This window comes from Morus notabilis, unplaced genomic scaffold, assembly GCF_000414095.1.
Source record: "Morus notabilis unplaced genomic scaffold, ASM41409v2 Scaffold46, whole genome shotgun sequence".
NCBI classification, from domain to species: Eukaryota; Viridiplantae; Streptophyta; class Magnoliopsida; order Rosales; family Moraceae; genus Morus; species Morus notabilis.
In genome coordinates this window covers 1,099,842-1,112,994 of record NW_010365505.1, presented here as the reverse complement: position 1 = coordinate 1,112,994, position 13,153 = coordinate 1,099,842, and the positions used below count along the sequence as shown (strand labels likewise).

At 38.9% G+C, this 13,153-nt stretch overlaps 3 protein-coding genes and 1 non-coding gene across 6 annotated transcripts; 3 read left to right on the top strand and 1 right to left on the bottom strand.

Annotated features, from left to right (window-relative positions):
- Window positions 1–2,168: 2,168 nt before the first annotated feature.
- On the top strand, window positions 2,169–2,240 carry TRNAD-GUC. The gene has a single exon. It is a non-coding gene; the product is annotated as a tRNA-Asp (tRNA).
- Window positions 2,241–2,305: 65 nt separating this feature from the next.
- On the top strand, window positions 2,306–3,843 carry LOC21408033. 2 transcript variants are annotated; one of them, XM_010108267.2, is made up of 2 exons: window positions 2,306–3,177; window positions 3,775–3,843. In XM_010108267.2, the coding sequence occupies exon 1, from the start codon at window positions 2,530–2,532 to the stop codon at window positions 3,151–3,153; it is 624 nt and encodes a 207-aa protein (XP_010106569.1). In that variant the 5' UTR covers window positions 2,306–2,529; the 3' UTR covers window positions 3,154–3,177; window positions 3,775–3,843. The 2 variants fall into 2 exon arrangements, with proteins under 2 accessions (XP_010106569.1, XP_024028078.1); XM_024172310.1 differs by lacking the exon at window positions 3,775–3,843 and adding an exon at window positions 3,564–3,750.
- A 99-nt stretch (window positions 3,844–3,942) lies between these two features.
- Window positions 3,943–5,823, top strand: LOC21408032. The gene is given in 2 exon segments (XM_024172309.1): window positions 3,943–4,901; window positions 4,903–5,823. Coding segments are annotated over 2 exon segments (1,437 nt in total). The 5' UTR covers window positions 3,943–3,954; the 3' UTR covers window positions 5,393–5,823.
- Window positions 5,824–5,901: 78 nt separating this feature from the next.
- On the bottom strand, window positions 5,902–8,467 carry LOC21408031. 2 transcript variants are annotated; one of them, XM_024172311.1, is made up of 6 exons: window positions 7,964–8,467; window positions 7,297–7,396; window positions 6,806–6,972; window positions 6,593–6,668; window positions 6,443–6,503; window positions 5,902–6,283 (listed from the first exon to the last, which is right to left on the bottom strand). In XM_024172311.1, the coding sequence occupies exons 1-5, from the start codon at window positions 8,093–8,095 to the stop codon at window positions 6,487–6,489; spliced, it is 492 nt and encodes a 163-aa protein (XP_024028079.1). In that variant the 5' UTR covers window positions 8,096–8,467; the 3' UTR covers window positions 5,902–6,283; window positions 6,443–6,486. The 2 variants fall into 2 exon arrangements, with proteins under 2 accessions (XP_024028079.1, XP_024028080.1); XM_024172312.1 differs by having other exon boundaries at window positions 5,902–6,195.
- Window positions 8,468–13,153: the final 4,686 nt, after the last annotated feature.

Genomic DNA, 13,153 nt, shown 5'->3' with positions numbered 1-13,153 from the left:
CATGAATTATATTATTAAAATTATGGGATTTTTCTTGGTCACTACAATTGCCATCCAAAGTGTTTCATGAGCACACTGCTCGTATGTGTGTCATGTCATTAGAGGATATTCAGTTTTAGTAGGAGTTTGTAATTTTAGATGCTTCTATGATATAGACATATTTTCAGTTATTTTAGTTTATGGATATTTTGAGGTTATTTTCTGCAGAAATAAAGTTTTGGTTTATTCACACTCTGATTTTGGTATGGTTTGATCTCACTAAGGTTTAAGGTGGACTAGTTGGAAATAGGCATGTTAAGATCACATTACATGAAATTTCCATGCTACACACTCACATCATGATCCATGTCATTTAGTTGTATTGGCATACATGATCATTGATGGGTCGAGTTACGACCGTTGTAATGAAGGCCGCTTTGATCCTATGTTGGTATGATTGATGGACCGGATTGGTTACAGATACATTTCGGTAATGACAGTAAAGTTGAGCTCATACGGTTATTTTGCAAACCATAATTATAAGGTTACACATATAGCCCAAGTGGGAGATTGTTAGATCCTTAATCCAACGTTGGGCTTATACGTGAATAATTATGTATTGCGGGCTGTCATATAAAGTTAAATCCAATTAAAAGTGATCTACTAAGGTTTAGGTATTTTAGGTTTTAATGTATCTAATAGGGTGTGGGCCTTTAATGTGTAGAGACTTAAGGGTAATTTCTGCTTTTATGATGGACTAAAATAGAAATACCAAAAGATAACAGAGAAGTTATCTATAAATGACAGTTATGGTCCCCAGATCACACATTACATTCTATGCACTCTGACATCCCATCATTAGAGAAAGTACAGAGAGAAAGTTAAAGGGTTCTCTAGGAAAACGTGTTGATCTGGAAGAGAAACTGCACGACTTTAGAGAGAAAACAGTCAATATGGATTAAGGTACGCTTCTGCTTACAAATTTATTAGTTATTAAATTTATTAGTTATTAATGATCTGACATGAACGTTCTTGGCTTTTTGGGTGATGGTTTTCACCAAATTATTGATTTCTAACAAAACAATCCATCAAAGCCGAAGATAAAGCACGTGGATCAACAAAACACCATCTGTTAGTCAACAAAAAATTGCAACAGATATTGTTGAGCATGAAAAAATTTATACAAAGCAGCCATTAAAAAAAATTGAAAGAAAAACATGCACTCCAACAAAAGAACATAAAAATGCTAACCAAAATCGTTAATCAAACCGACGGAGAAGCAACAAAACAAAAATCAGAGAGCTCCCCACTAAGAGCACAAAAAAATTCAACATAAATCACAAATGAAAGCAGCGGAAGAACCCAGAAGAAGCCGATAAAAACCCCAAATTTCCAGGCAAATCAGACAAAAAGGGGCAAATGAAGAAAAAAGCAATGAAACTCCCAAATCTTTGCGCCCAAATGATACAAAACGAACAAAAATACTTAAACCACAAAGGAAGAAATCCAGCATTACGACCAAAACCAACCGAGAGAGAAGGATCAGACCGGGAAGGAAAAAAAAGGCACCGAAGAAGCCAAGAAAGAAATCGAGAGTGATCGAGAAAGAAAAAAGCATAAGCTCGTGGAATGACCAAAAAGCCTATGCCTCGTGATCAAAGGAGGGCTGACGACGACAGTGGTGGTGGTGCAGAGGTAAGGATCGGGGACGACGGAGGAGAGAAAATCGCTCGAGAGAAAGAAAGAGAAGAAAAAAAAGAGAAGAGAGAAAAACCTAGAAGCTTCTACGATGAAGCTTCCATTTCTTTAAGCTTATGCAAAGAGAAGCGAGAAAAACCCAGAAGCTTCTACGAAGAAGGAGAGGAGAAGAGAAGTGAAAAGAAAAAAAAAAGTGGACCACTATTTTTTCAAGGTCGTCCTTATTTGAGGAAAAAAGCCAGAAGCTTCTACAAAGAAGCAGAGAGTAAAGTCAATAAAGGAGCAGAACGGAAAGACAAAAATACTCTTACACCAGAAGAAGAATAGAGCAGTAAATGGAGGGTAAAGTATCATTTTACTGTAGAAGGAACAGTAAATTGGGCCTGCATGAATAGTATCCCCTAGCTCTCCTTTAGATTATTTATAATGTCCTATACCAAAAACGGAAGAAATCATTTTGTTATTTATAATTTGCTCATACAGAACAACAAGTCGTTGTAGTATAGTGGTGAGTATTCCCGCCTGTCACGCGGGTGACCCGGGTTCGATCCCCGGCAACGGCGTCTTATTTACTTTTTGGGCCAAAATTTTTATCAAATATAAACACTGTCGTATACACCTAATTTTTTTGTCGTATTCCAGTTTAGCTCTTCATTTCGTACACACTTCCTTCCCTTTCCAGCTTCTGCAACACTTCCCAGTTTTCCCTTGCGTGAAAACCGTGGAAGTTGGAGAAGACGAGAAGTTATAGCCGGAGAACACACGCAACATGGAATTCCAAGCTTCGTATCTCCGACACACAACCCAAAACCGAACGCAAACCAAGAAATCCGCTTCCACAAAATTATCAAAATGTTTTCCCTCCTTTCCTCCCAGTCTCCGCCAAGCTCCGCCGCCGTAGCCAACCCGGGAAACATGTCCGACGTTTCTCGCCGGTCCCTGACCAGAACGAGCATCCACATAATGGCCTTGGACAACGTCGTCAATGTCAACTCCCTCTTCACCCTAGCCCTCTTCCTCGGCCTCAGCTGGTACCCAACCACCGACCCCCGAACCACTCTCATCGGCGCGGCCGCCAGCTCCTCGGCCTGTTTCGCCGGTGCCGAGGTCGCCGAGGGCCTCATTTCCTTCCACGTCTACTCCTTCAGCTCCTTCCTGTTCTCCAGCCTCGTTGCGCTGGCCCTGAAGCAGACGATCAAGATCGGCGAGGTCGTTTCGAGCGGCGAGGCTTTTGAGCACCACCTAGGGCACGTCAATAGGGTAGCGCTGAGGTCGGGGATGGTGGTTTCGGCTCTCGGATCGGTGTTTGGGTGCGGATTTCTGATGATGGCGCTTGTCGATTTGGTTCAGATCAAGCTAGGGGTTTTGGCCTGTGGAGGTTTGTATACCTTCTCTGCGGTTGTTCCTCTGGTGGTTTTGGTCCCTTTGGGGCTCGTCATCTACCTTTTTCTCGTCCTTCATGCTTTTACTCGCTAGTGATGTAAAAGGAGTTCTTCTTCGGTGAGTTCCCGAGAAAGTTTATTACTTTGTTGTACACAGGCATGTTTTCAGTTTTCGTTAAATTGTGAAATGTGAATATTTGCATCTTGGACCTTGGAGCCCACTATGTGCCTAATTTTGTGTGATACCTTATCTTAATTGATGGCTGGGTTATTTTATGGACTGAATTTGATTATTCTGATTTATGTTTATCTTGGCTTTAGTGTTGCAAGATACAAACCAGGCTGAACCTTGTAAAAAGTTTTTTTTTGGGGAAATTCTCAAGACTATGTTAAGGTGCAGAAACTAGTAGTAGACGGTGCATTAATTTATTGTTCAAATGTTGGGAGTAGCTCTTTTAGCTTGTATGGTAAAATACTATTTTATTGGGAGTTGTCTCTTGGCAGTGAGTGACATTGGCTTCAAATGTGTTTTGCTTGGTGTATACTAAAAGGTGTAGAAACTTAAATAGGCCAAATTGAGCTGCCAAGTCAAAGGACATTTTTGTGCTGCCCATGCAAGTCTTCCTGTTCATTTTATAAGCAGTTCTTCCACTGAGATTATCGATGTCTGGGGCTTTTCTTTCTTGAACTTCTGGTGATCCATACCCATTTGCAGGTGCCTTCAGATCATGAACGAAGGAACTCTCTTGTATGACCCGGCAAGTTTTTCTTTTCAAGTCTTCTTTCTTTCATACTGAAACCAGATTGTAGTTTCTTGCTTATCATACCAAAGATTTCATCAATCAGGAATCTCTTTCAAATTTTCTTTTGATGTTGTATTCCATATCCACATTCCATGGCAAAGGATCAAGTTACTATCTTTAGTTTTCGCCGGCTCTGCTGTATCATTTTATTGTTCTCTTCATTCTCTTTCATATCATTCCTCTATTGGTGCCATGGCTATATTTTATACCAGAAAATGGATCAGAAGCAAATCCAACCGATTAACCTCCTTACATACTCTTCTGCGTGGAATTATCTCTCTTTCCCCTCAAGTTCACCACCGAAGCTTCTAAAGATCGCACTCTTTGTCAAGAAATGGCCTCATAGATCTCACGCAGGGGGGCTCGAAAGACATGCATTGACTCTGCATCTAAGACTTGCCAAACGAGGTCATGAGCTTCACATCTTCACAACTTCCCCTCCGAATTCTTCCTTCCCAAGATACCCAATAGGCAACTTACATTTTCATCTATCAAAACCAACAGCTGGAGGGTATTTGGACCAAGCTTCAGTCTGGAAGCTCTTTCAAACTCAAAACTCAACGGGAAGGCCTTTCGATGTTATACACACTGAAAGTGTTGGCCTCTTGCATACTCGATCTCGTAATCTAACCAACCTGGCGGTTTCTTGGCATGGGATTGCCTACGAAACCATTCATTCGGACATCATTCAAGAACTTCTACGGAGCCCTGAAGAACCACAGGCATATGCTTTGACAGAGAGAATTTTTAAGGTTATTGAAGAGGTGAAGTTCTTCCCGTTTTATGCTCACCATGTTGCTACCAGTGACCATGCTGGAGACATCCTGAAGAGGATTTACATGATTCCAGAAGACAGAGTTCACATTATTCTTAATGGCGTAGACGAGGAAATTTTCAAACCAGATGTTGCCAAGGGGAAGAATTTCAAGCAGAAGTTTGGCGTACCTGAAACCAGGACAATGGTTTTGGGAATGGCTGGGAGGTTGGTGAAAGATAAAGGGCATCCATTAATGTTTGAGGCTTTGAAACAATTATGCACGGGAAAGAGTCCTTGTTCTGGTAGCAGGAGATGGTCCTTGGGCTGCTAGATACAGAGACTTGGGATCTAATGTATTTGTTTTGGGGCCACTGGAACAAGCTCAATTGGCAGCTTTCTACAACGCAATAGATATCTTTGTCAACCCAACTCTTCGAGCACAGGGTTTGGATCACACTCTATTAGAAGCTATTCTATCCGGCAAGCCAGTAATGGCCACGAGGGTTGCTAGCATTGCAGGATCTGTTATTGTTGGCCCTGAAATGGGTTATACATTCTCACCAACGGTAGGTTCGTTAAAGAAGGCCCTGTCTATTGTTCTTTATGATGGCCGAGAAGCTTTGGAAGAGAAAGGTCAGACAGCTAGGCGCAGAGGTTTGCAATTATTCACAGCCACCAAGATGGCAGCTGCTTACGAAAGGCTTTTCCTTTGCGTATCAGATGGTGATGGCAATGTGGACAATTACTGCCGTTACCAAGATTCATCCAAGTAAAATATTATTTCTTTCTCAAAATTTTGATTTCTAAGGGTTGGCTACCATTTCAACTTTTGAATGGTGTGCTTTCAATTGCTGTCTAATGTGGCTACGCAATTTTGCAGCACTTGACAAAGCCTAGGGAATTGCTTTAACCTGGATTTTTGAGGATTCGCTGTAGAAAATCAGAGATTTAGAAGTTTTTTTTTTTTTTTTTTGGTAATAAATAAATGCGAGCTTAAACTTGGAAACATTTTTTGACCATTTTCTGTTTATTTAATTGATTGCTCTCTGGGTGAATTTTTCGTTAGGTGTGTCTTCTACACTTTTGTTTTCTCTGCATATCCTCTAATCGTGCCACTTTTGATTTAGTTCTAGGAAAATTTTTCTTCTTCAGGAAATTCCTAATAAAGTATAATATTGTGCATTTCAAACCTCTCATGTATATGCTCGTCATGAATGTCATGGACCTTGAAATTGCATACATTTGAAATACTATCATAGAAACTGAAGATAAACTGGAAAAATTCAACCCGCTAACAAACAACTGCGTTGACACATAAGGGAAGAAAAAGGCCAGTATCATCAGTTCATGGTCAGACACTACAGGCTCTACAAAGCATGAAAAATAGAAACTTAAGCCACTACGAAAACGTTAGCCAACCTTCAAAACGTCCCGGCCTAGTTTACAAATGAAATTCTTGTAAAACAACTGCATCGAAATAAGGTTTTGCAGTTTCTGACTAGACATGTCCCATTTCTGGCATCTGCTGCTTATTTATGTTACACATGGTTCGGGCTTAACCCAACCTTTTCAGTCTCTGCAAAATACAAAGATGAGATCTGCCCGTTTGAGCTTCTTATTTATATTGCATGTTCCCATGCTTTTAAATCAGGCATTATAAATCCCTACAAAATATAGGTTTGAGATCAAAGGATTGGCCTAGGATATGTATTTTATTTTTTACGAAATAGAAAAGAAAACATTGTTTATATTAGAAGGCATGGCAAGATGGAAAAATCTTGATCGACCAAAGATCTTTGATATTCTTTTGATAGAAGCTATACCTCGAAAAATTGTCGGAATTCATGTAGCCCTGAAGGGCAAGGTCCTAATAATAAAGCGAACCTGCAGAAACGCAAGAATTGCTCAGGATGCTAATATGGTCTAAAGCATGGTCTCAAAAAGTGAAGTACTCGTTTCTTTGTCTTAATCACCTTGCCACCAATTTCCTCGAGAAGCATCGCTCGAATTGCTTCCATTTGGATCATCTTCCCCGCCATCTTTCTTGAACTGATTTATTCACAGAGTACATACATGACTACAGTTATTTGTGTTCAATCTTTCGACTAATCATGCTGATAAAAGATATCATATCACATCATATCATGGCATTTCTGTGTCACCAGCATCAAATAATCAAGACTCACTATAGGGTACGCTGCAGAGGTTCGGGTACTTGGAGACTGGGAATAGACGTCTTGCCCACCGTAGTAAAGCGATGAACTTAGATGACATGGTTCCACTCTTTCTTCCTGAAGAACAGAACTCCTGTCCTTGTTGGGCATGCTACTGCGTGCACCTTCGCCGTTGATCACTATATAAGTTTCGGAAAAATGCAGAAGTTTGAGGCAGTATCCATTGAGGATATAATTTAATATCTAGGAATCAAACATTAATCGATATTTCTTTTTCACACCAGATCAGATTTTAGAGAGTGGGAGGAGTATGATAATAATGGAATACAGGTAGTTTACTAGAATATGTGACTGTTCTAAAAAGTTGATTCTGCAAAATTAGGAGCAAAGGAAAAGAAGTAATTTCCAATTATATCTCTCCTTTCAAGTAGGAATTTTGGTGTTTAGAAAAGATGAAAGACAGAGAAGATTTATAAACAAAGAAAATGACAGTGATCAAATACCTGAATTTCCATGTTTGGTGGTGGGCCATGCTTGATTTCCTGGGGCGTGTTTTTGCCAAGATCCTATCAGATCAGAGTTTGCTGAGTTTCTCCCTACCACCTAATATCACGCCAAATGAACCAGATAGATTATTACCAGAAAAAGAAATGAAAGAAAAGAAAAAAGGGGAAAAGGAAAACCCCAGATCGAGAAACGTGAACAGACACCATAGATGGAAACTACTAAACTTTTCCTTGTTTTACTCTACTTTTTACTTCACAAGTTACTAACTTCTTAAAGCAACACCCCCTTTTCATTCCAGGGGTAAACTACTTTTCTGTTACTTAAAAGAGTTCTATTTTAATTCTCAATGATAAAGTATTCCAGTTTTGCTTATAAAAACAAAAGGAAAGGATTTTTTTGTTAAAAGATGCTATTTTAAATGGACAATATCAGCTAGCTAATTATGAAAAAGAATTCCAGTTGTCCATAAAGCTTTTCTTTAAGGAAAAAAAAAATGTATCCCATGAAGGAAATCCTATAGCTCCATGTAAACAATATGAACACAGATACTAAGTATGAATAATATTTCATAAGCAGAATCCTTAATCTAAGAAACAACAAAACAATCAACACAAAAACACTCAAATAACAAAACTGTTGAAATTAAGAAAAGACGGTGCCTGCCTTGGATGGAGGGGGAAATATGGATGCGAAAATCCCTGCGCTTGACTGCTGAGGTGTAGACTCCTTATCACCAAAAAGCTCAGCAGTGAAAGATGAGGATGAATTATTATTCCCTTGCCTCTTACCATCCATTGTCTTCTTTCTTTCCTTCTTACTTTCTCGGAAAATCAACCAAACAAAACTCTCTCCCAAGAAAAACCGAGTTGAGATAAACAGACAAAGAGACAGGATGTGAAGAAAAGATATCTCAGTTTAGGGTGTATTGAGGGATTGTGTCACAAATCCATCAAATTTATAGCAGAAACTCAGTACTATACAAGACGGCGCTGATTTAGTGCCGCCCCATGTGCCATAATCACCCAACTGCAAAGAAAAGTGATCTCTTTTGTTAAATATTTCTATTTATATAAGATTTCTTTCTCCCCCTTTTTATCAACTGGGAAATTTCCTAACCTTTGCACTTTCCTCACATTCTATTCTCTGCGTATACAATATAATATCATCATCATCATCATAATAATAATCATCATATCAACATGATCCTCACATCATATCATATATCATCATTGTTTTCCACGACACATAAAACGGATAAGTGCCACGTGGGCTCCACATGTTGTCCCAAGGGACGAACACTGCATTGCCACGTGTACCCAAATGGATAATTTTAGACTCTCTCTCCAGCACTATTTCCATGTTCATTGCTTTGCCCTCTTAAGGCCATATATATGATATATCTATATATGTATATCTTACCCTTGTCCTTCCCCACGCAAAAGAATGGCCCCTTTCTGGGGACTGATTTTATTTGGATATACAAGTTGAAAGGGCAATAATTAATTGATGAGAAATAAAAGGGAAAACGAAAGAACTCTTGAAAGAAAATGCTTCTGATCCCACCAAGAATATATATGTAGATAAGGTTGCATCTTTTTGTGTCCAAAATAGTGGTCGGCTACTCCAACAATATATTTTAGCCATTTCCCTCTTAAAATCAAAGCTAGGACCATACTACGTAGAAAAAAACTACGTATATAGCTCGTTATGAATATGAGAAGTCATAAACATTTATACGTATATAGAACAGAATGACACAAGAATCTCTATAATATCAGTAAACTTCTAAGCACAAGAAAACAATTCTTGCGTCAGTGTCTTTTCATCTATATATCTAAATATATATTTTTTTGTTTGGATATATGTGGGAATGATTTGAAGTGGGTTTTCCTTGGATTGTAGTGAAATCTTCAAAGCAAAAGTTGGTGCAAGAAATATTACTTGTTTGAACAAGGTTAAACAGTCCTTGAGTCTATATTTGCGGCACTTGCTTTATTGGATATGATTACACTTTCATATTTGGTAACAGAAAAAACCAAAAATATGAAATAGTACTTTGATTGTGCAATAATTTGGTATAGTTAAGAGTACAATTTTATCATGATTCAATTGGGTATATATTTGTAACCTTTAAAGGCCATGATTTTTGTGTTTCAACTTTGAAGTCATTTTGTGGTTGGAATTTCAGGAGGATATAGCCAGTACTAGTCACACTAAGAAGTAAAATCAGAACTTGAGTCTGAATTAGGACTGTACAAAAAAACCGTAAAACCGAAACCAACCACAACCGACCGAAGAACCGACCGCTCAAAACCAAAAACGGCGGTGCCACGTGGAACTGAACACAATCGGTTCGGTTAACCGACCGACTCCCTAGGTCTTCGGTTCGGTATCGGTTTTGGCTTGGGCAGTGTCAGTTAAAACCGAACCGACCGAGGAAATTTTTTTTTTTTATGTTTTCATTTTTTTTTTTTAATTTTATGTTGTCATTTTGAAGATTGGATGTCGTTTTTACTCTTACAAGTCACAAAACTCAAAACTGAACCCTCTTTCTCTTAGTCTCTCTTATGCCTCTCTCTGTCTCTCACTCTCTCACCCAGACAGACACCCACCCACAACCACCCACCCTCACGCCTCACCTCTCTTACTCTCACCCACCCTCACGGAAGCCCTAGCCGCCGCCTCTCTCCTCAGTCGTCCTCACTCGCACGTCCGCCGCCGCTCGTACGTCCGCCTCTCACGGTGAAAAAAGCCCTAGCCGCTAGCCGCCGCTCGCACGTCTGCCTCCGCCAAGCTCCGCCGAGGTTTGGCTTTTGTTTCTCCACTTTCTATTTCCATCAATCAAGCTTGGTCGATTGGATTTATATATGCCGTTGCGTTTGATTTTGGATTTATATATGCCACAGAATTTATGGAAGGAAACATATTGATATTGTGACTAAATTGGATTTCTATTTGCTATTTCACAATGACTAAATGTTAGAATGGAATTCTGGGAAATGGGGGAAAAATATAAAAGGAACCATTGTCTGTAATCTATATGGGAGAGTTTATGTGAATTTTGGAGAGGTTTTTGCTAGGTGAGCATGGCGGAGAGACTGGAGAGAGAAGACGACGGACTCGGACGGTGTCGTTTTGGGATTGAAGAAAGGGGAATTGGGAAATTATTCTTCAGAGCAGAGGGTGAAACCGTGAAAGGGGATTGAAGAAAGGGGAATTGAGAACAGGTTTGGATTTGGAGTTTGGACGGTTGGACACAACTCATTTTTTTTCCCTTTTTTTTGGGATTAAAAGAATCTAGAAACAAGGGTTTAGATTAGATAAGATGCTAGAGAAAATCAAATAGGGGTAGAATTTGATGAGAGTGAAGTATTCATATTCACAATAGCTCTTCAATCCAAGGAATTCCTTGGCATTACCAAGGTTTGGAAGTGAGGGAATGTGAGAGAGAGAGAGAAAGAAGGAGAGTTTTTAGTGAAGAAGTGGGTGTGTTTGTTTGGGTTTTTAGTGGTTAGAAAGTAGAAACCTAGAGCAATACCAACCAAAAGGAAACATAGGACAAGGATAGGATTTTGGATTTAATGCATTGTGTACAATTCGAATCTCCATATCCTCTCTCTCTCTTTTCCTCTCTCTTATTATTCACATGCTATTACTGGGCATTTATAAAGAAGATTTATATTGCAAGCATGTTCTAATTCTGGTTTTGTGTTTGGATTTATGCCACAGCAAGAAAGCTTAATTCTTATAGCTTAATAGTTAATACAAATAGATAGATAATTAGATATAATAAAAGTTCATCATTAACATCAACAAGAAAGCATGTTGTTTGTGATTGTTTAACTTTTAGCTTAATTCTTATAGATGTCTTCATCGGAAAAGCAAAAAGAGATAGAGTCTCAATCTAGTCAAAAAGAAACCGAAACTACTGAAACACAAGAGACAACTGAGGAAGAAGGGAAATGTACTAAGAAAAGGAAGAAAGTCCGACAAGTAAGCCCGGTTTGGCAACATTTCACGAGGGACAAAAAAACCAAGCGGGCTACTTGCAAGCATTGTGGTGTCACTTATGTCGCTAATTCGAATAAGAATGACACGTCTACAATGAAAAGTCATATAGAAAGTTGCTTGATGAATCCAGAGAGTGAAAACAAACAAAAGACCATCCAATTTAGTAGAAAGATCGGAGCACATGAGGAGGACACTGCTACTAGTACTATGACACTAAGAGCTTGGTCCAAGGAGGGTTATAAGAGAGTCGTTTCGGAGTACATCGTATTGGATGAGTTATTGTTCTGACACGTGGAAGGTAAAGGGTTTAAGCGCTATTCGGCGTACTTGAATCCTAGAGTGTTTGACATTTCAAGGATAACAATTGCGAGGGATGTTTATCAAATATTTTTGGAGGAGAAGAAGAAGTTGAAGAAGGTTTTAGGAAAGTAACGGGTGTGTTTGACGACTGATACTTGGACATCAATTCAGAACATCAATTACATGTGTTTGACCGCACATTGGATCGATGAAAATTGGAATATGCAGAAAAGGATCATTAATTTCATCCAAGTTCCGAATCATAAAGGAGAAACAGTTGCACATGAGATTTTAGTTTGCCTTAATGATTGGGGCATAACTGCATTGTTCATAGTTACAGTGGACAATGCATCGTCCAATGATGTGGCTATGGACAGGTTGAAGAGAAAAGTCAAAGATATTCCTAATTTTCTCATCTTAGATGACCAGGCGATACATATGCGGTGTGTCTGTCACATTCTAAACTTGATTGTTAATGATGGACTCACGGACTTAGCATATTCTATTACAAGCATCCGCAATGCAGTTAGGTATGTGAGGTCCTCACCTCAACGCCTCAAGAAGTTTAAGGAGTGCATGAAGGAAGAAAACATCAACTCAACTGCCCTATTATGTTTGGATGTGAACACGAGGTGGAACTCTACCTACCTAATGTTGGAGACTTCTTTCAAGTTTGTCCCCGTTTTTGAGAGGTTGCTTTTGGATCAAAACTATTGTGCTTACTTTGATGAACTTATAAAAGACAAAAAGATATAGGGTCCACCAAATGAGACGGATTGGGACAATGCACGGGTTTTTTTGAGGTTCTTAGGCAAGTTTTACACTTTGACAAAGAAGTTTAGTGGTTCATATTATGTCACTTCAAACTTCTATTTCAAAGATATTTGTGCTATCAAACGAGAGTTGATTAAGTTAGAGGAGTGTGATGATCCTATGTTGAATGAAATGGCAACGATGATGAATAAGAAATTGTTGGTTGCCGAATCGAATTCGGCTGCGGAAGCATGGAAAAAGACGGATCGTGTATAACAAAAATTTCATAAAAACTTTTGAGATACTCTATAGATTATATTAATTTATGCACGAATAAATTAATCACATTAATTTATATATCAAGAACTCAATCAGGAAAAATACCTGGAAGCTGACTCGGATGATAACTTGAGTTCTTTGACCACGAACAGTCCTTGCTCCAAGCTTTGTGTTTAGAATACCAAAGTCTTCCACGTCGATTCCTTGATTCCACGTAGACGTGTGTGTGGGTACACGTGAGACAAAACAGGTTTCTGAAACACTCGAATTTTCACAAACACCAACGCATGCACGATGTGGAATTTTTGGAGAAAAAATTTTCCTCTCTTTTTTGCTATGAGAAATCCGGCCACCACTAACTCTTAGGGCTGAAAATTATTTTCAAAAATTGTGTACACAATTTTCTATCATTCTCATATTTAAAGAGTAGAAGTCAAACTTCAAAACAGAATTAAATCCCTATCTCCAATTTTGAATTTGGAACAAAAAATCCCTTCCCTTTATCCATTT

Bases quoted from the DNA above. Each gene is read 5' to 3' on its own strand.
- LOC21408031 (XM_024172311.1), bottom strand. From the start codon at position 8,095: ATGGATGGTAAGAGGCAAGGGAATAATAATTCATCCTCATCTTTCACT. The intron at 6,973-7,296 runs GTATTTGATCAC...AAACTTATATAG, and splicing joins CACCAAACATGGAAATTCAG to TGATCAACGGCGAAGGTGCA. The intron at 6,669-6,805 runs GTGAGTCTTGAT...TGAATAAATCAG, and splicing joins CCTCTGCAGCGTACCCTATA to TTCAAGAAAGATGGCGGGGA.
- LOC21408033 (XM_010108267.2), top strand. From the start codon at position 2,530: ATGTTTTCCCTCCTTTCCTCCCAGTCTCCGCCAAGCTCCGCCGCCGTA.